General features: G+C 40.9%; 2 protein-coding genes across 2 annotated transcripts; both read right to left on the reverse strand.

Annotated features, from left to right (window-relative positions):
* Positions 1–1665: 1665 nt before the first annotated feature.
* On the reverse strand, positions 1666–6111 carry LOC146673577 (alpha-tectorin-like). The gene is made up of 11 exons (XM_085400975.1): positions 6013–6111; positions 4314–4398; positions 4070–4199; positions 3664–3907; positions 3204–3360; positions 2992–3079; positions 2820–2882; positions 2465–2664; positions 2224–2355; positions 1943–2130; positions 1666–1782 (listed from the first exon to the last, which is right to left on the reverse strand). Exons 1-11 carry the CDS (start codon positions 6109–6111, stop codon positions 1666–1668), a joined length of 1503 nt encoding a protein of 500 aa, XP_085257101.1.
* A 14547-nt stretch (positions 6112–20658) lies between these two features.
* LOC146673578 (uncharacterized) lies at positions 20659–22240 on the reverse strand. The gene is made up of 4 exons (XM_085402289.1): positions 22111–22240; positions 21718–21969; positions 21090–21179; positions 20659–20918 (listed from the first exon to the last, which is right to left on the reverse strand). The coding sequence occupies exons 1-4, from the start codon at positions 22238–22240 to the stop codon at positions 20659–20661; spliced, it is 732 nt and encodes a 243-aa protein (XP_085258415.1).
* Positions 22241–24537: the final 2297 nt, after the last annotated feature.

The raw sequence follows: 24537 nt of genomic DNA on the forward strand, positions 1-24537 counted from the left end.
TTTCATAGTTCAGCAATACTGATCAATCTAATAAACTTAAATCCTCCATCCTCTCTATTCTGGTATTTTAAAGAGTACTTGGCAAAAACATTAAACAGCCAACTGAAATAAATTTTTCTAATGTTTAAAGTGTCAGGAGGCTTTTAAGAAACTGAGTGGAAGGACTTGCTTCTAGGAGGACTTTGAGTCACCAAATACATTTCTCACTTCAAAAATGATGTGTTCAATTTATTTCTAGAAGCTCAAAATCATCTGCAAGTATTAAGGCCTTTATTTTACCTCAGATACACAGCTAGAAGCTGCTCCTGTTCCCTGTCAGTCAGTTCCCTAAAATTACTTCTCTGCCTCCACAGATGTCTTCCCAACTCTGCTAACCAAACCTCAAACTGCCCCACTGACATCCTGAAAAATGCACGAAAGCGGTCATGGTACAGATTTAAACTCCTGGATCAAATCTCACCGGCGTTCTTCTTGTGAGAAAGTGAACCCAAAAACTCATCCCAAAAAATTCTGAAATTCTTGTAGTCTTTTTGCATAAAGCTTAGTTTTTGTTTTGTTTTTAATGCTCTGAAATAATCTGGGGTGCATAGTATTGTGTACATGTGTGGTCAACTTCTAAATTCTGCCTAACAAGATTTAAAATAATTCAGTGCTTGCCTCATCTCCTACAACATTAGTTTCCTGTTTGCTATGGTCACCAGAGATGGGCAGTAACGCGCTACTTATAACGCGTTACTGTAATCTGATTACTTTTTTCAAGTAACGAGTAAAGTAAGGGATTACTATTGCAAAATCGGTAATTAGATTACCGTTACTTTCCCGTAGGAACGCTGCGTTACTGCGTTACTAAAACCGTGATTTTTTTGCGAGAATGTCTCACGACAGTGACGTAAGCGAGTGCGCCGCTAGTGACAACAGCTGTGTGCAGATCAACAATGGATCATATATCGATTGTGGGAGAGAGTATGAGCGTGCAGCGTTTAAAGCTTGGAAGTACTGACCTTATTTTGTGTTTGATTCCATAAAAAGTGACAAAAACATTAGTGTCCGTTGTGCGTGGGAAGAAAACTTTTTACAGCGAAAAAAACCCCTAAACTTCCAAGCAAGCACCGAGTGCGCAACGACGTAATGGGAAACTCACAGAGAAACTCGCGGATTCTTCAACTGACCGCAGCACACCTGCACCAGGGTAAACCTCCGCCTACCCCCAGTCCTGCTTTACAGGTGAAAATAGAGCAACAGGACCGCTAGTCTTTGACTTTATTTATTTTCTGCTGTGTTTTACTTGCATCTATTTGAAAGAGTGAGTGTAAACACAAAAAATATTTTATTTTATGTGCTAGAATGTGTAGAAAATAGGTTTAAATGTTAAACTAATTTATTCAAGTCAGAGAATGTTGCATATAATTAAATTTTTGCTTGATGCATAAAGTTAAAAGATTAAAACTGATAAAACAAGTTAAAAAAAAAGAGACTTTTCCATTTGATTACATTTTGTATGATGGATTATGCAGAAAAAGTAGAATTGGGCTGAAAGCTTTATCACCTCTTCAGGTTGTAAATCGTGTTTTTAAGAAGTAACTAAGTAACTAAGTAATTAATTACTTTTGAAAATAAGTAATCAGTAAAGTAACGGGATTAGTTTTTTGGGGGAGTAATCAGTAATTAGTTACTGATTACTTTTTTCAAGTAACTTGACCAACACTGGTTGCGAGTGATGACGTCAGAAGAGTAATTCTGGCTCCTGATGGTGTTCTTATAGATGACGTAGCTGTTGTTGGTCTGCAGGGTCACATAATCAGATACTAAGCAAGTTCTTCATTGTTTCATCTTTAACATCTGATACTGTTTAAGATGTTGACTGACTGGTATAAACTTCAGATGACCAAAAATTTTAGAATTCACAGAGATCAAAGCTTAAACAGCAGGAGATGAAACCCACCGTGACCACCGTCCCACATCTGTTGCTGCTGTTGAAGCTGAAGGTCACCATGTGGGTGAGCTCGTCCACCTGACCCCTGCAGGTCGGGTAGTTGAGCTGTAAAGCAGAGTAATTGATGTGTTTGTCCTCCAGGAGACAACCGACCAGAGTGACTGAAGCAGAGTCCTGCATGCAGACCGTTGCATCACCTGAACGTCACAATATCAGTCAGAAAAATCACAATTAGAAGCTTTCCTCCATTATTCAGCCCTGTTGTCATGGTGATGTCACAACTGTCGTACCCAAAGAGTTGATTTCTTGGTACTTGGAGGCAAAAATGGCCCGACAGAAGCAGCGGGTGTCACCACCGACCGTCTTCTCACCACAGAACTCGTGATCGCTGCAGGTCCTGTCCTGACAGAAAGCCTCAGAGGCTACAGAGGAACACACTGATGTATTATCCTGAAAACGTGGGAGCTCTAAAAATCCACAGTTCAGGTCTTTAACAAAGGAGAGCTTATTAATGTCTTATTAAGGTCTTACAGCAGCCGGTCTTTGATGTCCAGCCATCCTGAGCGTGGTTGTGTAGACTGCAGGCTCTGGCGTAGGCCTTCAGGAACTGACAGTTGAGTCCGTCCACTGCAGGATATTTACACAAAGTGTTGGTGCAGGCGGTTATGTAGGGCTCTGGGTCAATGTCACTGTTACAGGAGGAGAAGGGCGCCTCCTTCAGGAGATTACAGCTGTACCACAGACAGAAGAAGAAGTTGAAGATAATAAAATGATAATCTGTAATCAGATGTGTTTATCTTCTATCTGTGCTGCAGTTACATGTGATGTACCACAGAGATCAAGGTACAACACAGATGTTTCCTGCCTTGTGGATCAGTCTGCTCACTGTTCAGTCACACTGGTGCAGTCGATCGTGGTGTCAGCAGGCTCACTGTACTGCATCTCACAGCTAGGGGGCGACAAACAACAAAGTTCAGGCTCATTCATACAAACAGAATATCTGCAACATCAGCAGCAGCAGCAGTCAGAGGGACTCTGAGCTTGTGATGAGGTCTTACCTGGTGGAGCTGTACTCAGAGAGCCTCAGGTCACTCAGAGACCTGCTGGAGTTTCCACACAGACCCTCCACAGATGAACCAGCAGGTCCTGCACAGGATCAGGACAGAATGAGTCAGATCAGCATCAATATTCAAACTGGACAAACACAGAAGAATAAATAACAGCACAGTTTACAGTTTACGTTACATGAATTAAACTTTATCTTCTGTACCTTCTAAGAGGATCTGTGCGGTGTAGCCGTCAAAGAAGACAGAAATGTTGAGGTTGGAGAGCAACAGCTTGGCAGTGACTCCAGTTTGGTCCTGAGAGAGCTGCACACCATGAACCAGCTGAGGCAAACTTTCAAGGGTCAACATGAAGTTGTCCAGCTGCATCACAGCAGAGATAAAGTGGAGGAAACACTGAGTGAAACATGTCAAACACACAAACAGGCTGATTTCACAGCAACAGCTCTGAAAGAACTGCTTCTAACAGCCCTGAGAAGAACGATGCGAGGAAACACAGCAGTTTCTTTGCATAACCTAAACTTGCACCACTGACCAACAATCGACCGAATTGTTATGACCATTAATTAATTGCCATGAGCACCATTGAGAATCGGGGAATGGCTGCAACAATGTACATGGCAATATGGTTAAAGATGTACCCTTAGCTTGCCTGACGCAGCTTACCCAAACTCTCCCGCCTTGTTCCAGGTGAATATGAACACCTGGCCCATCTAGACGCAGTATCACGCTGTCCAAAAAGCTCACATCTTCACGACGGCGGTCTCTGAAATTTGCCACGAGGTACAGGTTTGGGATTGACGGAATAGAAACCAGAGAGTAAGCACACCGATCCTTGATGAAGTTGAGTTGGCCGTGGACGTTGATGACAGTTGGGCCAGTCACAGTACAGGTGGTGTCCACTACACAGCTGATGGAAGCAAAGAAGAAAACAATCAACCACTAACCTCATAAGCCGCTGATGAGGAAGAGACCAAATACACAAAATAAAAAAAATTAATTAAATTACATTAAAAAAAAATCCCTTAATGCATCAGATCTTTCTTTTAAATATAAATGGGGTTATATTCACGTGTTGTTTCCTTGACAACGCTCCAGTGGACCACAGCCAATGGTTTCAAGGACTGCAGTTTCGGAGCAGGTGAGTTTGGAGCAGGTTTCTGGATCAGCGCTCACCACAGTGTCAGGTTCATATGCAATACCTGAGAAGTGATGGACGGTTTACTTTAGTTTAAAAACCAACAAGAGCAAGCAGAAAGGCACAGCACTCCCTGTAACATCCCAGAGTCAAAGTAATGAGCCTGAGATTCACCAACCTAAGTGTCTGCATCCACTGATATCTTGTATTGTATTCTTGTACACTGTAGTCACCTTGATACCACTGATGTAAACTTCCAAGTCCTAAGCAGAACCGCACAAAACTCATGTTACACAGCAAAATCTCCAGTGTTAAATTAACACTGGAGAGTGTCTATATGGGTGCACACCTCTGAGTGTTAAATACAACACTGTTGAGTGTTAAATTAACACTTTGACAGTGTTATATGTTTAAAAGTAACCTAGTCAGTTTTGAAGATTAACAATGGCTAACACTGAGCAGTGCTGATTTTCTAACACTGGAAAATAACTCAAAATGTTAGAAATATTTTGCATTATTCTCCTGAATTAGAAGAAGGTGATAACTATTGCATTTGTTAAACTGATTTGCATTACATTAGACTGCTGATTTATTGTGAATGAATGATATTGTTTTATGATGCATTATACTGCTGAGTTATAAGAAATACTGTTCGCAGAAAGTCATCGCCTTATTTGTCTGATTAGAAGAGAACAGAATATACTGGAGTTTTCTGCCCCATCTCAGCAGGAGGCCGTAGCTTAGGCGCTGTGTGAGAGAAAGAATGTGAATCTCTCAGGCCTGAGAGATTGAACTTTAAAGCGCTATAAAATATTCTTACTGAAAACAGTCGCAAAGTATTTTTCTCCATGATTATAATGGGCTTGGGAGAAAGATGGGACGTTGATCACATGAGAAGTCCTGAGCCTAAAAGGATTGCAGCGAGTCAATCCAGTCCAAAAAAAACACAAGGAACTGTTTTCCTTTAAAATGATGACGTCATCTTGCTGGTGATGGAGGCTCGAATAGGTTGCGCGTGAGACTCCATTATCAGCAATATCTGGTATGAATGTGTGTGGATGTATGCATGTGACTGGACTGTGATGGACTGACGACTAAAAGTTTTAACTGACTTGATACTGAGACAAAAACGGTACCGACTTTAGGATTAGTAAATGTCCACAAACAATTCACCCAGCCTGTAAAAGAAGGGTGGATGTTTTGTCTTGCTTCGTTTTGTTTTTGCAGGAACAGAAGGATGACAGAGACTAAAGGGGGAGGCTGTAGCTTCACATGAGTGTGAAATGCAGACTTAACCCTTTGGTTGCTAATTTTGAGTTACTGATGTTTGCATTAAGAAAATTGTGTTTTAGTAGCTCTGTTTTAATTAATGTATCACATTATATTGTTGGGAATGTTAAATGCTAAAGTGAAGAAAAGGTTTGATTTCACTCATGACTGAACGTGTTATTATTAACCATAGCAGGCCACTGTAAAGAGTCAATTAACTTTTATAGAGGAAAAAAAAAAAAGCCAAAAAACCCTCTATTGAGGTCTGTGAATAACAGGGGAATGATAGACTTGTCACACTCAAAATGGAGATATGTAATAATAAACACTGGTCCCCGTCTTTTAGGTCCCTTCATTGAAATAGTCAATAATTCAGAAAAGTACAGATATAACCGACAGGGGCATGTGCTGAGGGGTGGTGCTGCACAAGAACAAGAGCAAAATAAAGAAAAATATTGTGTTTAGCTTTGAGAAATTCAAATTAAAACGTACCATTACACTCAGAGGATCAATATGAAATTCGATATATGCTAATTTTGTGTGTGAGTACATGACTGGTGACTGATCTGTCCTGAGCTTTTGTTTTTACAGCACCCACTTGACCACACCAACAGTTTCTCGCCACCAAAAGGGGGTACTTGCAAAGAATAGGGAGGAATATCATCAAAACTGGGAAAGGTAAGCCCCGAAGGGGGTGATAACACCATAACTTTCACTTATGGTCAAATTCTCAAAATTTGACCCCAAACTTGAAAAATTCTTCAAACATTTAGAGACAGAGTGGATAAACATAATGTCGCAAACCACATAAGGATGGAGCATTGGAATTGATAAGATGGTGAAATAACACGCAGGAAAAATATTGACCATGTTGATTATGTTTATTCCAGTGTACAGAGATTGGCTAATCTGACCAGGAAATGTTATAAAATGGATTGTCGGAACAGTCAGCATTAAAGTCACCATTGACAGTCCAGACCAAGGTTATTATCGTTAACAAAAACTAACGAAATAACGAAAACTAGAAGTGAAAAAACATTTTCGTTAACAGAAATAAAAATAAAAACAAAAAAGGAAAACTAACTAAAACTGTAATGAGTGTTCACAAAACTAACTAAAATTAACTGAATTTATAGCAAAATGTGTTTCGTTTTCATTGATGTGTGTGCGTCATACGATAGTCAAGGGTGAAGATGAAGTTTAGTTTCCAGATTTTTTCTTGCTGTCTCATTATGCCAGCAGGTGGCAGTACGTTAGTCGTGTCATCTGTGTTGCTGCCAGTGTTGCCAACTTAGCAACTTTGTCGCTATATTTAGCGAGTTTTCAGACCCCTTAGCTAAAAAAAAGACGTGAAAGCGTGTATCACTTTTACTCTCAACAAGCAGCGGATGCTGTAACGCAGTCAGTTCTTGTTTTACTGTTTTACTCTTATGCTGTTTTGTGGATCACAAGGTTTAAAACTAGTTATAAACACACACACAAAGTAACTCCACAAGAGTGCCTATTTCGGGTCACTTTTGCCGGTCCAAGCCCAGGTAAAGGAGCAGGGTTGGAATTGTGTCAAAAAAACAATAATTGCTAAAAGAAATTTAATTTATAGTTCTAAATAGACTCTAAATGCATTTAGGACGTTTTTTACTCACTTTATGTCTCTTCCACGATGTTATTTCTCTCTCCAACAACTTAGGTTACAATGAGATTAGCATGACCAATTATGCAAATTAGGCGATGACGTCATTTAGCGACTTCTAGCGACTTTTAGGACAACCAATAGCGATTTTCCTTATTGAGGAGTTGGCGACACTGGTTGCTGCTCCGTCCACGCGCAGACTCAGGTCAGGAAAAGTCGGGAGAAAGCGCCAGAGTCCAATTTGGGATTACTTTGAATATGACTGTGTTTTGGATAAAGGGACATTTCTAAAGGGAAAAAACTCCCACAAATCTTAAAGTGCACTTGAAAAGCTCACACCAGAAGGCTAACCTAGCTTACCTTGAGAAGGTAAGGGAGCACACTCAACCCTCTTCCCCAGAAAACAGAAGCTAACCCCAGGCAAGACAGCGTGATGCATCCCGAGACAACAGGACGGGGACATCTACATAACTGTGTGAGTCAATTGCCTTCAAAAAGTTTATCAATTCACTTGAACCAAAATTACGACCATCCTGGTGCTGCAAGAGTTAATAGTCTCAATACCCAAGGATAAGCAGAAGAGCATGACTGATATGATGGAACGGGGATTTCATTACACTTAGTTATTGCAAACACAACTAAAGCTATAACTGAAACTAATCAAAACTAAACTGAAACTAAGGATTTTCAGGAGAAAAAATAGAAACTAAACTAAACTAGCAAACAATTGGTAAAAACTAATTACAACTGACAGGAAATTGAAAATCTGAAGTCGAAACTAAATAAAAATAAAACTAATGAAAATTGCAAAACTATTAAAACCCTGGTCCAGACTAAGATGGCGTTGGACATCTTCAGGGCGGAAAAGTGTTGGTGTGAACAAGGTGTGGTTTGGCTTGTTGCATATATGTTTCAAGATGATACAGCTCTGGATGAACCAGTTACCAGGGCATGGAAGGAGGACGGACTCATTAAATGAGGAGAAGAAATTTTCTGGGATTGGTAACCCTCTGGGTGAGTGGTTGACTAAAAGCATGCATAAAATAAAAGCTATTTTTCATTATTGATTGGTAATAGATTGATAATTGGCCACATTTACAGCTGTATTGACTTGTTGTGGACGTAGTCTACTTCATGTTTAAGCACTCTAATTAACAGATTGAAAATAGTGACATTAAAGGAAGAGTATGCAGCGCCACCCTGTCAGACGCCAGTGACGGTGGGGCTCAGTGATTAATCAGGTGAGCTGCATTCATGGCTGAATCAAAACATAGATTCCCCTGCTGTGGTCAGTGAGGGGAAAACAGGGGGAAGTGAAATTAAAAGAGGCATGGATAAACGTTTATGTGTGAAGGTTATAAACGGGATAAAAGGGGGTGTTTTACTGTTATTTTAGCATCAGCATTATTATTACATAAGAATCATATAACAAGCATTGCATTAAACATTTTTTTAAGCTATTGACATTACATTAACATTTGTTTTACAGTGATTGTTATAACCTCAGGTTAATCTTCTATTTACAGGTGTTAGAATAATCATATAATCTTTCATTGCAGGTGTAACCATGATCATTTTTATACATATTGCAGTTTGTTGCTCATTATAGAGTTGTGCTGAAGTTAATAAGGGTTAAAAGCTACAGTCAGCGCGATGTTTGGCTGATCTATGGACTGGAGTGACTTCGAGCATAGAAGGCCGCACGCGCTTACATAACACTGATATCATGCTTTTCTTTGTGCTCTTTTATTCAGTTATATCTTTTGCTAAGTTTTAAGTAGTGGCAGTTGATTAAACAACATTCATTTAATATTACATACCTGATTCCGAGCATTACACACAGATCAACTTAACAATCTGCAAAACCTTGTGGCTGCATTGTTGTGTCTCCATAAGGGACAGTTGGCTCCAGGAGATAGGTGGGAGTCAGTGCCTGTCCTCGAGGAGGAGAGAATCTTCCTTTGCTGTCTCAGAAATAGTCAACAGGTTCATATTGAAGTGAAGTTCATATTATTACAGGTTTTGTTTCTTGGCAATTCTGCGGACGCAGGCTCTGGGCAGAGCCAGGAGTTGAACAGATCTAACATGACAATTAAAATGATTTCATTCCCTAACACAGGATGACAGGACTGGAGCAACGACACTGGATAGGAGAAAGTCTCATACTTTCTAAGATACGAGGTCACTAACCTTTTCTTTTAATTTTCTAGCTCCGTTGATTTGACACATGGGAATGTGTCAAAAAAGGGGGGGAAGTTGAGTTTTAACATCAAACAAGGATTATATGAACATTTTTATGACTTCATTTGTGTTTTAATGACGTAGGTATGGTAAAGCTTAAGCTAATAGAGGTTTCCGGACTTTTTTATAGAATCAGTGAGAAGCATAAATCATTATTTCCATGTTTAAGCGTTAATCATTGAAATGAACTGAATAGCGTTTAGATGATAAAATGCCTGTGTTCATGAGAAGCTGAGTACCACACTGGAGAGGAAACCGTGGGACAGTAGGCGGAAGCAAACACATGAAAACGGGGGGCAAATGTTAGAATTAAAAATGGCTAATTTGTTTTTGATGTCTTTTGTTAAAATGAGTGGTTTTAATAATTTTCAGACACGCCTTGCAAATGTGCTTATAATGAGTTGGCACTTGGTCTTTTGAAGGTCATAAGCTTCGTTCGGCGTGATGGTCCGGACTGATATATTGCAGATATTGACTTTGAGTGCAGAGGGCTAAATGCAAACACGCTTACACACACATAGGATATGATTAGAATGAGTCCCTGGGACATTCTGAATATTCTAAACCAATTCTGAATCGCCAGAAGATCAGTAGATAACAACATTAGATTATTAGGGCTAGGCAGAGAGGTGTTTTGGTTTTCTGTCTCTTACAGAGAAAGGAACAGACACCAGACGAGGTCACAGATATACGAGGATCCTTCGCAGCAGAGACAGACACAGTGACTGCCGAGACACCAACTGGGTTCAAGTGTCATGGCGCTTGGGCTCCGATTAGTCACCTCAAAAGGATGGATCCCATAAACACAGCAATAACCATGAAGGGGTTGGCGGAAATCCAGGAACACCAGACCAGCGAGGTTCGAGAGGCTCTTGGTCAAAAGGGGGACACGTTCCTGTTCCTTTTTCTGGAGGATACACAGGACCGGAGGATACACAGATTGTTGTTTGAAATCGGGGCAGAATAATCCCCTGATCTGTGCAACGACTGAAGGGTTGTCTAACCCCTGAGGTTGAAGAAAGACGAGCAGATGATCACCCAACTGGACGACACTGGTAGCTGCAGCAATAAAATAGAGGCTAAAAGCTCCTCGGACAGGGGTTCTAGTCTGAATACGTCTGGAGGGTATAAGGTAGCACCAAAATAAAGCTGTGGCAGAACTGGGGAGTGTCATCTGTACCTGCTACTATTGTAATAATAGTTTTTCTTGCATCTGAACTGCGCAAACACAGAGGCCATCTCACATATGGTTCACCCAACAGGGGGACAAAGGACCTGAGCGGTAAGAAGAAATGAACCCGGCCACACTGGAATGCAGGGTGTAGGTGAGCTCTTTATTCTAAAATGCTCAACAGGGGGAGTGTGGGATTATAATATTATTGTATGCCATGTTAGACCCCTAATTAAAGATTGTGAATTATTATGTAGTTTTGGTTTGCATTATTCTCCTGAATTAGAAGAAGGTGATAACTATTGCATTTGTTAAACTGATTTGCATTGCATTAGACTGCTGATTTATTGTGAATGAATGATATTGTTTTATGATGCATTATACTGCTGAGTTATAAGAAATACTGTTCGCAGAAAGTCATCGCCTTATTTGTCTGATTAGAAGAGAACAGAACATACTGCAGTTTTCTGCCCCATCTCAGCAGGAGCAGATAAACAGGGAGCCAAGGCCGTAGCTTAGGCGCTGTGTGAGAGAAAGAATGTGAATGTTTAGGCTTTTATAATTAGGTGGGGGCCACTAGAGGCTATAAGAGTTTGATCAATGCTCCACCATTTTGAGATCTGATGCTGTCTGAGTACAGTGTCCATCTCCCACGCGTGTGACCATTAAAATCATTGTTTGACTTAACCCGGCCGGACCAGTGTTGTTCTTTTGGCTTTTCCTCTTGTATCCATCCCCAATATTTGAATCCGTAACAGTTGTTTTCACAGGTGTGCTCTATATCTCAACAATGGCTCATATTAAGACAACAGTCTTTCACACAGGTCAAGTGCCTCTATGCACTTCATTAGTTTAAATATTTGCCTATTTTACTTCATCTCATATGTCATTGTACTGAATTTGAGCAACCCTAAGCTTAATGCAGATTACTTTTAACAACTATCCACCTCAATTAAATCTATGGTCTGGAGCACAGGCTGTTGTCGAACAAGCTAAAGAATAAACATTTTGTGTCAGCAAGGGGTGGGGGAAAGCCATTCACCAGAGCATATCTTAAGTGCTGCTGATGTGGGCTGGCCTTCTCCACACGCTCTTCAAGGCTGATGTGTTTTCTGAAAACTTCTAACATTTGAATCTCTTCCATTTATAAGCCTGCGATTAACCGCACGGCTCAGGTCCGCTTGAAACCCGCGCAGCCATGGAGCCGTCGCTCTCTTTTATTTTTATTTAAATACTTTGTGCTGCCAGGAGCAAAGTCCAGCATAAACGTCTGTCACCCTCTGACACACTCTTGGTTGCTTAGGAATTCATGATAACAACAACAGCTGCTGACGTCACAGACCACGTGTTCTGCTCCTTACACACTCACACAACAACAACAACAACACAAAAAAGGGCTATTGTCCAGCACAATCTGGACCCCGCGGAACTTCTCAATACCCCACAAAGCGGCGGACCCCACAAAGCGGTCTACATTTCTCCCCACTAAGACGGCGAACCAAAAAGGTTCGAACTGCGCAACTCTGCGACTTAATGCTTCTGTACAAAAAAACCCCACTGAGCGGCTTTGTACATCGCCCCACTAAGACTGCGAATTTATCCCCACTAAGCGGCCACGGACAACGCCCCACTGAGCGGCGAAGACGTACAGTTATAGAGTTGGACTCTAAACTTACTCGGTGTTGCTTAGCGTGTAGTATAGCCTCGGATCCCGCCGATTGCCATTCATCAAGGAGAGAAAACAGACAGCTCATCCACTGGCCTGATGACAAACTCTCACGTCTCGGGACTTTACTACAGGAACTTCCTGGCTGACGTCAGTCTTTCAGCGTGTCTCTTCTCCCCTTGGTGAATGTCGACTCCAGGGCTCCGGCTCTCAAAGGACCAATTAATGATAGGTTTGTAGCTTGAACCTATTCACTGGAACGTTGAAGACAATATAATTACACAGCAAGCAAGACACGAAGTAGGCAAAGTTCTTCTTGTTACTCATGCATGAGGGAGACCTGCCTGGAGCCAAGTGTCGTTCCACCACTTGACCTCCGTCAGACTCCCAGCCAGGTTCCCCATAGCACTCCTTTTATTGTGGTTACATGAATATGCATAGGGTCATAACATACGACGGACGTCTACATACAAACAAAGAGTGTGTGTGTGTGTGTGTGTGTGTGTGTGTGTGTGTGTGTGTGTGTGTGTGTGTGTGTGTGTGTGTGTGTGTGATAAGTGATAAGTTAACAGTGATGCAGGTGGATGCTTCTCTGGTGTCCTGGATTGTTGATTACCTGACAGGAAGACCACAATATGTACGTCTCCCACAGTGTGTGTCTGACAAGGTAATCAACAGCATAGTGGCACCACAGGGGACTGTCCTCTCCCCCTTCCTCTTCACCCTCTACACCACAGACTTCAGTCCCTGCACAGAGACCTGCCGTCTTCAGAAGTTTTCTGATGACTCTGCGGTGGTTGGATGCATCAGCAGGGATGATGAGACAGAGTACCGGGCTGTGGTCGACTCCTTTGTCACGTGGTGTGAGCAGAATCATCTGCAGCTCAACGTGGCAAAGACCAAGGAACTGATCGTGGACTTCAGGAAGACCAGGAAACACTTGACCCCTGTTTCAATCCAGGGGGTCAGTGTTGACATTGTGGAGGACTATAAATACCTTGGAGTACACATTGACAATAAACTGGACTGGGCTAAAAACACCACAGCACTTTACAGGAAGGGCCAGAGTCGTCTCTATTTTTTGAGGTCCTTCAACATCTGCCAGAAAATGCTGAGGATTTTCTACAAGTCTGTTGTGGCCAGTGCGATCCTCTATGCTGTTGCATGCTGGGGGAGCAGGCTGAGAGTCGCAGATGCCAACAGACTTAATAAACTGATCTGTAAGGCCAGTAATGTTGTGGGGATGGAGCTGGACTCCCTCAAGGTGGTGTCGGAGAGGAGGATGTTGTCCAAGATAAAGACAATGTTGGATAACACCTCCCACCCACTCCATGACATGCTGGTCAGTCACAGGAGCTCGTTCAGTGAGAGACTGAGATTACTGAAAAGAACCACTGAACGACACAGGAAATCATTCCTGCCTGTGGCCATCTCCCAGTACAACGCATCCACTTAACACACTGTTTACTGCTACAGCTACACAGCAAATTCAAAAGTGTTAAATGTTTTGGTGTTAATAGTCTTCTTGCAAAAGTAGAGTTGATTTTACTCTAAGTAGAGTCACATTATTTTAATGTAACTCTGAGGTGTAAAATGATAGTAGTTAAAATCGAGTGTTAAAAATGAGTGTTTCTCTGTCAAATCTGGAGGTGTTACAATGGAAACATTAACTCTTGACCTCTTAACTCTGAACTCCTACAGGGGCTATGACAGCAATAGAGTAAATTCACAGTCATTTTTTCAAAGATTGTTTCAATTATTATCATGAGCTTTTACTTCTGTGGCTCTTTGGAGCAGGGGCGGAGCGTGGGGGTGGCTTACTGGGCTTAAGCCCGGGTTGTTTTGTCAGAAGCCCGGGGTCTTTTGGAGTGTAATTTTTTCATAGTTAGATGTCTGGCTGACAACTGTATAAAACAAAAAGTACACACAATATTCGAAGCACATAGTGCACACTGTGGGAATTTACGACTGTGCGTGAATCCCCCCTGATATTGGTATGATCCGAGCTCAGGCACTAAGCGACTGAGCGAGGGGGCGGGGCAGCTGCTGCCAGCAGTGAGTGCGCTGTTGGAGAGACGGAGCCAGCCATACTAAGGAGAGCTTAAGTTTGACCAGGTACCAAAGAAAATCATTCATACCGTACAAATAATGTAAATATGATGGTGCATCACGAAAGATTGATATCAAACTGATCACTTGACCAATATTACGTTACTTGCTCTTCAAGTGAATCAACAAATGGCGAAATGAAAAGCCGAACAAATGCTATTTTTTTTAGAGAGTCTTAGCTTACGTGTGTTTATTTCATATTTTCAGTTCTTACCCTCCCCGACTAAATCGGTTTCAGTAATGCACTGAAATATAAGAATGGACATTAGAGGCTTCTTTCAAAGAAAAAACTCAGGTAAATGTTATTTTATATATTATGCTTTGTATGTTGTTCAGTATATTTCTATGCAAAACAAGAGGGATTTCAGTACACAGCAGGATATTCACATTTGTAACCAGATATTTACATACACTTTAGGGAGAAAACATAAAACATTTTTACTGTACAAGATCAATTTAGAGTAAACTTTTGTTTTAGATAAATATTGAAATATATTTTGAATTTGTTAAATGTCAGAATAAAGAGAGACAGAGCTTCTATTTTTTATCACTTTCATCAAATTTAGGAGTACATATACACTACGTTTATTGTTAATTAATAAGAAAACTCCAGAGGATTCCATTCTGAGCTGAAGAAGCTTCTGATAGGTTAGTAGAGTCCATGTGAGTAAACAGGTGGCACAGCTGTGGATGCATATAAGGCAAAACACAGAGCCTGTTTCTTTGACATGGGAAAATCAAGAGATGTCAACCAAAACACCAGGAACAGAACTGTGGAGCTCCATAAGTGTGGCTCAGTTTTGAATACAATTTGGTGCCATTTGCAATTAAGAAATACAGATAGTTTCTCTCTTTACTCTTAAAGTTAACAAATATGTTTTTTATATTTATCAATCTAAAAAAATAAACATTTAGTCTGATTTGATCTTACAATTAAAAAAGTGTTTGTGTTTTGATCTGAAGAGTACATAAATATGTGGTTTCAACTGTATATTTGATGATTGTCAGCACAAAGAGGGAGAGAGAGGAACAGAGAGGGAGATGGAGAATGAGGACAGAACAGAGGTGGAACAAGAGCAGGTGAGACACACATGTTACTCAAATGGTTGTTTACCAAAAGTATCACTGTATCATAGGTACTCATGTATCTAGTACCTAGTGTTTCTTTTTAGGTTTGCTATTTTTCAAATTCTATATTTATTAAGTTATGCAGGCTTGTTTGCACAACAAGGCTAAATAATTATATAAACTTTTCTCAATCTAAATAGTGGACTTTGGTAGAATTAAAAAAATAAGTGTAGTGCAGGTCTATGATGATTTTTAGTGCTACTATCATCTAGTTCTGATTCTGGTTCTGTCTTGGTTAAGTCCTCAGTAGTCCTGATTTTGAACTCTTGTAGTCCTGTTTTAATTCACGGTTTAGGTAAAAATTAAAAAGGTTGAGGTTTTACATTTAGTTCAGTATACCTGTTGCCTGTGTCTTTGTCTTTTGGGAAAATACTTTACACAAGTAATGGCTCAAAGAGGATTCCTTTTTTTTTTTTTTTTTTACTGTGCTGCAATTGTTTACTGGATTATTTGTGCCATTAATTAGTGTCAACTAATTTTTATTCAATCTCCACACAGGATATGCTTGTGAAGATGGAATATGGGGGAGAGCAGAAGTGCGTTGAAGTTCCACAAAGGGATGAATGAAGGACATGCATATTGTATTGAAGAAATAAGAGATGAGAATGCTGTTATTTGCATTTACCATGTCAGACCTTTTGATAAACACAATTCTAATGAAAGTGAGAACATGTATACTGTTACATCTTTCAGAAAATGTTTTGAAATTGTGGTGCACAGTTCAGAATAAATGTTTTTCAAAAACCATTGCATCTTTTTAGTAAATGTTTATTTCCAAAAGAAATTTCTAGAAGTTCAGAACAGTAAAATTCCCGCTTTTTAGAATGAATTAGAAGATAACTCTTAAGTAGTTAAACTAAAATACTCTTTGAGAGTTAATATATAAACTCTTAACACTAAGTGTTAAATTATCAACTCCAGACAGATTTGGTGTTTAACACTAAATCAGAGTTAATGTACCAACTCTCCAAAAAGAGTTAAATTAACACTCTCTGGTGTGGACCCATATAGACATTTTATAGTGTTGAAATCAAATCCGACAGTGTTAATTTGGACATGCTGGATTTGCTGTGTACACATGTTTCTTTTTCAGCTATTTATTGATAAGTGACTTTTATGTACACACACACACACATATATATATGTGTGTGTGTGTGTGTGTGTGTGTGTGTATATATTGTGCTATTCTTAGTTAGTGTAGTGTATGTCTTGTTAATGTTAGTTTATAATGGAGCACTGTAACAAAAAATAATTTCCCCTAGGGATCAATAAAGGATTCTGATTCTGATTTTCAGTCAGATTAGGGTTATATGTTTGTTTGGGTCTTGACAACGCTTGAGATGGGTTTTTCTTTTTAGTTTTATGTGGATGGGGGTATTTTATTTAAAGAAACTTGGGGGAGCTGTTTTAAAAATTAACCGTGTACTTGTGGATGAAGACAAAGGCAACTGCAACCCAAGAGGTGAGCTCTTTTTTTTTTTTCAGCATCTAGTCATTGATCTGAAGGATACTTTAGGACACATCACTTATCCTATTTAGCCTATTAACTTTACAACACAGCTGAATCTATAATGCTGACAGAAAGAGGGGATAATTGTAAAATGCCAACATGTTCAGTTGTTACATGTTACCAAGCCAAGAAGAAGGAGACAAAGGAGACACTGATACTTGATACAGACACATAGTATAATATAGTAAACACCAGTATGAAATGTAAAATTTGGTTCTAAATTTCTTTGTCTAATGTGTATAATGACACAAAATCACCAGGCAAAATAGGTACACTCGAATAAGAGGATAACTCTTATTTAACTACATTCAAGTACTGCATAAATAATTTTAAATAGGGCCTAAATTGTAGGTATTTTACAGGAAAGGAGAAACAAATTATACTGTAATTAATTTTTCAATACAGTGGTCCCTCACTATAACACGTTTCACCTTTCGCTGCCTTGCTGTTTCGCATGAAATTTTGCATGCTTTGTTTTTTACTGAGCCCCGCAGGGGACATGGGAGAAAAGAAATGAAGATGAACTTTTGCGAGATCTCGCAAAACTTCAAACTGGTGGGTAACAGACATCTCCAAAAACGTTGGAGCACCTTTGCAAATATGTGATGTCTTGATAAAACAAGCAGATATTTGAAGTGTACACAGCTACATTCTCGCCTGAAAAGGCTGGCCCACAAAGGACACATTTGGAGCAGCCTTTGAATTGGGCCAGCCTTCGTCGCCTGGGTCGTCAGCTTCAAGCTGGCAGCCTCTGAAGGATGCAGCCTATTTTGCGAGATCTCGCAAAACGTTTGCGAGATCCCGAGTTACTTTTGCGAAATCTCGCAAAAGTTCATCTTCATTTTTGTTCTCCCATGTCCCTTGCAGGGCTCCGTAGTTTTTTCTTTTTCTTCTTCTTTTTTTTTTTTCAGCACATTGTGTTCTGCATCCTGATTGGCTGTAGACCAGATAAGAGAGAGATAAGATAAGAAAAAAAAAAAAAAAAGAAGTTACAGAGCGTGAGCAGAATATTATATATATACACACACACACACACACACATATATAAATACAGAGATATATAAATAAAATATACGAAGGGGATAAATAGAATAAATAGGAATAAAAATAAAAATACAAGTGAATTGCACATTTAAAGTATTGAGGTCTATTGCACCGTTGACTATTAACAAGAGTATTGCACAAAGGTATTGCACAGTGAAGTGAAGAGGCGCTACAGCTTAGTTGTTCCCCCCTCCTTTGTCCTCCTGTTTCCCCTCCCTCTCCCCTCCAGAGAGGAGTTAAACAGTCTGATGGCGTGTGGGACAAAGGAGTTTTTAAGTCTGTTGGTTCTTGTCTTTGGGAGAAGCAACCTGTCACTGAACAGACTCCTCTGGTTGTTTATGGCCGTGTGCAGAGGATGCCCAGCATTGTTCATAATGTCCAGCAGTTTTTTTAGTGTCCTTTTCTCTGCCACTGTCACCAGAGTGTCCAGCTTCATGCCGACCACAGAGCTAGCCTTCCTGATCAGTTTCTCCAGCCTGGATGAGTCCTTCTTTGCTGTGCTGCTCCCCCAGCACACCACAGCATAGAAAAGTACTCCAGCAACCACTGACTGGTAAAACATCCTCAGGAGCTTCCTGCAGATGTTAAAAGACCTCAGCCTCCTGAGGAAGTACAGTCGGCTTTGGGTGTTTTTATACAGGTGCTCTGTGTTGCATGACCAGTCCAGTTTGTTGTCCACCCACAGCCCGAGGTACTTGTACTTGTTGACCACCTCCACCTCCTCCCCCTCTATCTGAACCGGCAGGGGACCTTCTCTGGACCTCCCGAAGTCCACAACCAGTTCCTTACGGTGTCTTCACACCGAACGCGATGGACGCGAATAAAACGCCCCAAACGCCCCTAAATTGACGCGTGTACATTCGCGTCTCAACGCGTGTCCAAGAAAAATCCATCGCCCGTCAAAATATCATATTTTGACGCGCGTGAACCGGAAATGTGGGAGGAATGTGGGAGGAAGTTGTGCCAGACCGGTATCTTTGCAAGATGGCAGCTTTCGAGCTAGCGCTTGAAGAGAGAGTCTCCCTTCTCTATTTACTGTGGAGAGCAGAGCAGCAGCGTAAAAGACGTCCTCGCCGTACCTGGGTCCATCAGGTCCTCCAGAGGCGTGAGCAGTTTGGTGAGTTTCACCATTTGCTCCAGGAGCTGCGCCTGGATGACGGCCGATTCCAGCGCTATCACCGTCGGCCAGTTTGAGAACCTGCTTTCCCTCGTCGGTCCCAGCATCGCCCGCCTAGACACCAACTACAGGCGCTCAATCCCACCTGCAGAGCGCCTGTCCGTCTGCCTGAGGTTAGTAAAAGTATTTAATACGGTAGTCCTTTATTGATACCTGTGCTAATATGCTAAACCATCCATTTATACACTGCTATCATGGATGTGCTATGCTAACAGTGAATGCTGTCGGTGTTTACCGATAATATTCCTAGTGATACTCAGACGGTCTCATCAAGTCCCGATTTAATTCAATTTATGCTGTTATCAGTGGTTGAATGATAGCATGGCTGTGGTGTCATAGGTATGCTCTCGGTGTTTGCTGATATCAAACTGGTATTAGGACCAATGTGGGTTAATCTTTGTAGTGATACTCACTCCTTTTTTTTATTTAGACCTGGTTTAATTCTGGGATAGTTGAATATTTGTATATAATCACCGCAGACTGTTTTGGATTATATCTAAAATATATCATGTAATTATCCTTATAATTACAAAATGTTTTATGTAAGATTTATGTTTTGTAATTTGTAATTTTGGAATTTCAATAATGTATTTTGTAACTGCAGTACACATAATACTCATTTTAAACAATTTTGTCCAGGTTCCTTGCCACTGGGGACTCCTTCAGGACCATCGCGTTCAGAGGCTGTCCTGGTGAGGGAGAAGTTCATGGCTCACTTCTCGGCAGAGGGAGCCGTGTCTTGGCAACCAAAGGAGTAGCCTGTTTGAAGTCTGAGTGACTTCCCCACAACGGCTCTTTTAAGAGCCACCCACAAACCTCTAAAGAGTGTTCCTGTCTTTTTAAATTTTTCTTAATAAATGGAGCTCTACGCCAAAATAAACTAACCTCTTTTTACTCTGCAACTTGTTTTCACTATGTTCCTGTATACAGTGTGGTGCAAAAGTTTGGGCAACCTTATTAATAGTCATTATTTTCCTGTATGAATTGCTGTTACAGTAAAAAAATGTCACTTACATATATCATATAGGAGACACACACATTGATATACACTACATATTTATATTATTTCTCTTTTTTTGTGTTGCCAATTTATGCACCTGCTTGATTTGGTTTAAACAGTTATTGCACACTTTCTGTAAATCCAGTGAACTGCATTTCACTTCTCAAATATCACTGTGTGTCTCCTATATGATGTATTTAACTGACAATTTTTATTGTGACAACCAACGATTTGTACAGGAAAATAATTACTTTTCACAATGTTGCCCAAACTTATGCAACCCACTGTATTAGTATGTTTTGTTATTAGTGTAATATGAAATAAATTCTACTTTTGTCAAGTCGGGTGCCAATATTTGCTGTGTAGTAGAACAAAGACATTTGTCATTATAAATGTTTATTTGATAAAAGATATAAATTCAGTAACAAAAAGATTCAACATAAATATATGAAATTTAACTATTTACAGACAGACAGGAATAAAAAGGACCCAGCTTGGAGTGGAAGAGCCTCAGGGAGAAGGAGGATAAACATAAGAACATTGTTTCTGCCCTGGAGAGCTGCTGCCTCATCAGAAAACTACTGATCATTAGGGTCCAATGTTTCCAAATTTAGCACAGCTGTGCTGTTTTCATAAACTGATTTATAAATTTGGAATTTCACGAATTCTCGTGTCTGAGGCGGCATGCTCTCCAGAGCAGGAACAAGGCTGAGGAGGAAATGTTCAGTTGCAGACGGGCGTGGCCTCTTTAGGGTCTCCAGGATAGCCAGCTCCACCGCCGATGGACCGTCCTGGGACCCTTCCCTCGCCCGCCTTCGAGCTGTCCTCCTCTGTGGGCCTGTAAAACACAGAACAAAACACCACAAAGAAATGAGAAGGCTGCTACTAGATTTTCATTTTCAAAATTGAAGAAAACCAGGATATGAACAGATTGGTTGTAGATATTTAGTAAAGGTGATCACAAGGGGATTCAAGCAAGTAAAAAGCTATCAGTGCTTGATGTTCATACCTGTGGGTGCAGCAGCAGGAGTGGAGGGACCAGGGACTGGGGAGTCAGGAGAAGCAACATGGGAGGACTCTGCTGCATGATTACTTGACTCTATCAAGACAATATTAAATGTTAACAGGTTGAAGACAATAGTCATAGAGAATATTATATTATTATATACAGTGGTCTCTCATTTATTGCAGCACATGAACAGTAGTCACAGTTCTCACAAGTTGATTCTCAAAGTGCAAACCTTTGTCGATTTTAAAACGTATTATGCCGCGCTTTTTCTCCGTCTGCGGCGCCACTTTTGTGCGCCTTTTTCCCTCCCCGGTGCAGGTTTTATATTTCCGAATGAGGGTCATAGTTAAGAGTGTTTTTGTGCTGTTTTTTTCTATTGGACATGATGGATATCAAAACCAAACATGATAAGTTTGGCAAGCGCAGGAGATACGACACGGAGGAGATTTGTCATTTGGGCTGCAGAATGCAATGCTGTACGGTGCAATAAAAACAAAATCAGCAAAAAGGCGAGGCAGTGACGGATGAACAGCGGCACTACTGTATACTGTTTATTAATAAACAAAATATATTCCTGTATGACAACACGCATTAATTAACTGCCTACATTAATTCATTGTAAACATACCTTCTGACTGACACTCCCCTGCTGCCTCTTCGGGCTGTCCCTGGTCCTCGGGGGAGAAGTTCTCCACGGTCCGCACCATATTACCGCTAGTCTCCCGCGGGGTGAGGAAGGGGTCCAGAAACCCCATGACCGCGAAGAACTTCCATCTCCTCCCCGATCCTGCTGCCGACCCACTCCTCTTCTCCTTCTCTGCCCTCTTCTCCTTATTATAGGTGTCCCTGAGGCTCTTCCACTTTCTCCTGCAGATGTCCTCTGAATAAACGCATTATCTGGTTAGCGGAAAGGTATTTGTACAACAGTGGGAAAATCGCGGGACAGTAGGCAGGCTTGCTAGCTTTTGCGCGGCTTCATCGGGTCAGTCTGAAAATTAAAAAGAAGAAGGAATGAACTTACCAGGTTGCCCGATCTCCTCACTTATGTGTCTCCAAGCTAGGTCCTTTTTATTCCTGTCTCGGTAAAAATAGTAGCTGGCATCATACAGCTCAGGGTGGTTAGCCACAGCGCTGATTAGCTTTTCCTCCATACTGAATGAAGAATGAAGGGCTTTGGCTGGATCTGCCCCTTTGACCTAGGTCAGAGCCACATCACCAGGCTCCTGATTGGTTGTCGCGGCGCGATTTGACGCTCGAGTTCAGCTTTTTCCAACTCGAGCGGTAGACGCGAAACGCGCGTATGCACAAAATGCAACACAAAAACTGACGCGCGTGGTTTTATTCGCGCGTCAAACGCGCCAGACGCGCTACACTGACGCGCGTTTCACGCGTTTCACGCGTTTTCGCGTTTTCGCGACGCAAATCTGCTTCCGAATTTTCGCGGGACCCGCAATCGCGCGTCATCGCGCCTTTCCATTGACTTTACATGTAAACCTGACGCTCTATTCGCGTCCATCGCGTTCAGTGTGAACACACCGTTAGTCTTTGAGGTGTTGAGTTGCAGGTGGTTTGTGTGACTCCACGCGACAAGGTTCCTCACCAGACTTCTCTACTCCTCTTCCTGATCATCCCAGATACACCCCATGATGGCTGTGTCATCTGCAAACTTCTGAATGTGGCATAATTCAGAGTTGTAGCAGAAGTCAGAGGTGTACAGGGTGACCATTGTCAATCAATCTCGTGCCGTGTCTCCTGTACATTACAGAATGTGTCCAGCTTGTCAAGTTTAAATAAATCTTTGATCGCTACCAGTGTGGCTTTGAAGTGCTGTACTGTGTGTTTGTAAGTTTTCTCGCCAACAAACACAACAATGGCGATGAAACGTTTTGCACCGTCAAAGTCACCTGCGGGTTTCTTTGGTTTCATTCTATAATACTGGACTTATTTTTCTACAAAGGTTTGAACTTTGAGAGTGTTTAAACAAGAGAGAAAAGTGTGAAAATGTTCATGCCTGTCTGAGAAAAGTGTATAAAGTGTGTTGTGAGGGGTTCTATAGCCTTAAAACATCTATAATAATTGTATAAAAATAAAGTTGGCTACTTCGCAGATTTCACCTATTGCGGGTTAATTTTAGAACATAACTATCCCGATAAACGAGGGACCACTGTACTAAGTAATTTATTGAGAATTTTTCAGAAAAACAATATTTCCCCATTGGATAATCAGAAGAGAATGGATGAACGGATAATATTTCACCATTTTACTAGGGTGACCAACCGTCCTCTTTTTTGCAGTTGTTGACTTGTAAAAGCCTATCGTTTAAATATGTTAAAGTTTTCTTTAAGCAATTGTATTATTAAAGTTTTTCTTGACTAAGCCAAATCTTCTCTTTTTTGGAAATCAAATGGAAATCAAAATATGGTCACCCTAATTTTACAAGATAAGTTTGCTTTACTTTATGGGGTGCAGCCCATATTATTGAGTCATTTAACCTGGACTGAATTCATGGTATTTTACCAGACAGGAGACACTCCTTTCCTGTACAGCTCTTTTGGTAGTTATGTTTAAACAGTGATTGCGAAAGAAAAAAAAAAATCCATCCATCTGCTTATCCTTTTCAGGGTCACGGGGGGCGCTGGAGCCTATCCCAGCTGTCATAGGGCGCAAGGCGGGGTACACCCTGGACAGGTCGCCAGTCTGTCGCAGGGCCAACACACAGGGACAGACAACCATTCACTCGCACATTCACACCTAGTGGTAATTTGGATTATCCAATTAACCTATTCCCACAAGCTGCATGTCTTTGGACGGTGGGAGGAAGCCGGAACCCAGAGAGAACCCATGCAAACACGGGGAGAACATGCAAACTCCACACAGAAAGACCCCGGCCTGATGTTGGAATTGAACTCAGGACCTTCTTGCTGTGCGGCAACAGTGCTAACCACCGTGCCACCGTGCTGCCCAAGAAAAAAAAATCTTAGAATTTCTTAAACATTTCTTGCATTTTTCAACTGTCTTTTTTTCATCAACAACATGAAGTGCAGGTCTTCAGGGCCAGCTTATGTGATAGGAATTCCGTGGAAAGTGCAGGGTATCAAGCAAGTCCAGGGGATCAATCACTGCTCAATCTCATCATAACAACTTTATTCTCTTAAACATTAGATCTTTAAACCATAGTCTAAGTGGATATATCACCTGAAACTTAGATTTGCTCTAAATCTGACCAGGCCTGCTTCAATTCACAACTGAAAAGTGTCTGTAGTATATTTTTGCCTGTACAGTATAGTTATTTATTTATTATTTTATTTTGTAACAATGGAAAAAAGTATTTACTCCTTTTCTGTTAGCTGACACCCATCCTAGAGTAAATAAGTGCAACAGACAGAAGTGGTACCAGCAAGTACAGACAGATTTACACTTTAAAAGATTGAGAGAAACTGTATTGTGA

This window comes from Rhamphochromis longiceps, linkage group LG3 (assembly GCF_057381845.1).
Source record: "Rhamphochromis longiceps isolate RC_006_pf linkage group LG3, R_longiceps_female_GT1.1, whole genome shotgun sequence".
Classification (NCBI taxonomy): Eukaryota; Metazoa; Chordata; class Actinopteri; order Cichliformes; family Cichlidae; genus Rhamphochromis; species Rhamphochromis longiceps.

Excerpts from the sequence above, each read along its gene's own strand:
- LOC146673577 (XM_085400975.1), bottom strand. The coding sequence starts at position 6,111 with ATGGTGTTATCACCCCCTTCGGGGCTTACCTTTCCCAGTTTTGATGAT. Across the intron at positions 3,080-3,203 it reads CGCACAGATCCTCTTAGAAG|GACCTGCTGGTTCATCTGTG; the intron begins GTACAGAAGATA and ends GATCCTGTGCAG. Across the intron at positions 2,883-2,991 it reads TCTGAGTACAGCTCCACCAG|CTGTGAGATGCAGTACAGTG; the intron begins GTAAGACCTCAT and ends GTCGCCCCCTAG.
- LOC146673578 (XM_085402289.1), bottom strand. The coding sequence starts at position 22,240 with ATGGAGGAAAAGCTAATCAGCGCTGTGGCTAACCACCCTGAGCTGTAT. Across the intron at positions 21,180-21,717 it reads AGGGGAGTGTCAGTCAGAAG|AGTCAAGTAATCATGCAGCA; the intron begins GTATGTTTACAA and ends TTGTCTTGATAG. Across the intron at positions 20,919-21,089 it reads TCCTGCTGCTGCACCCACAG|GCCCACAGAGGAGGACAGCT; the intron begins GTATGAACATCA and ends TGTGTTTTACAG.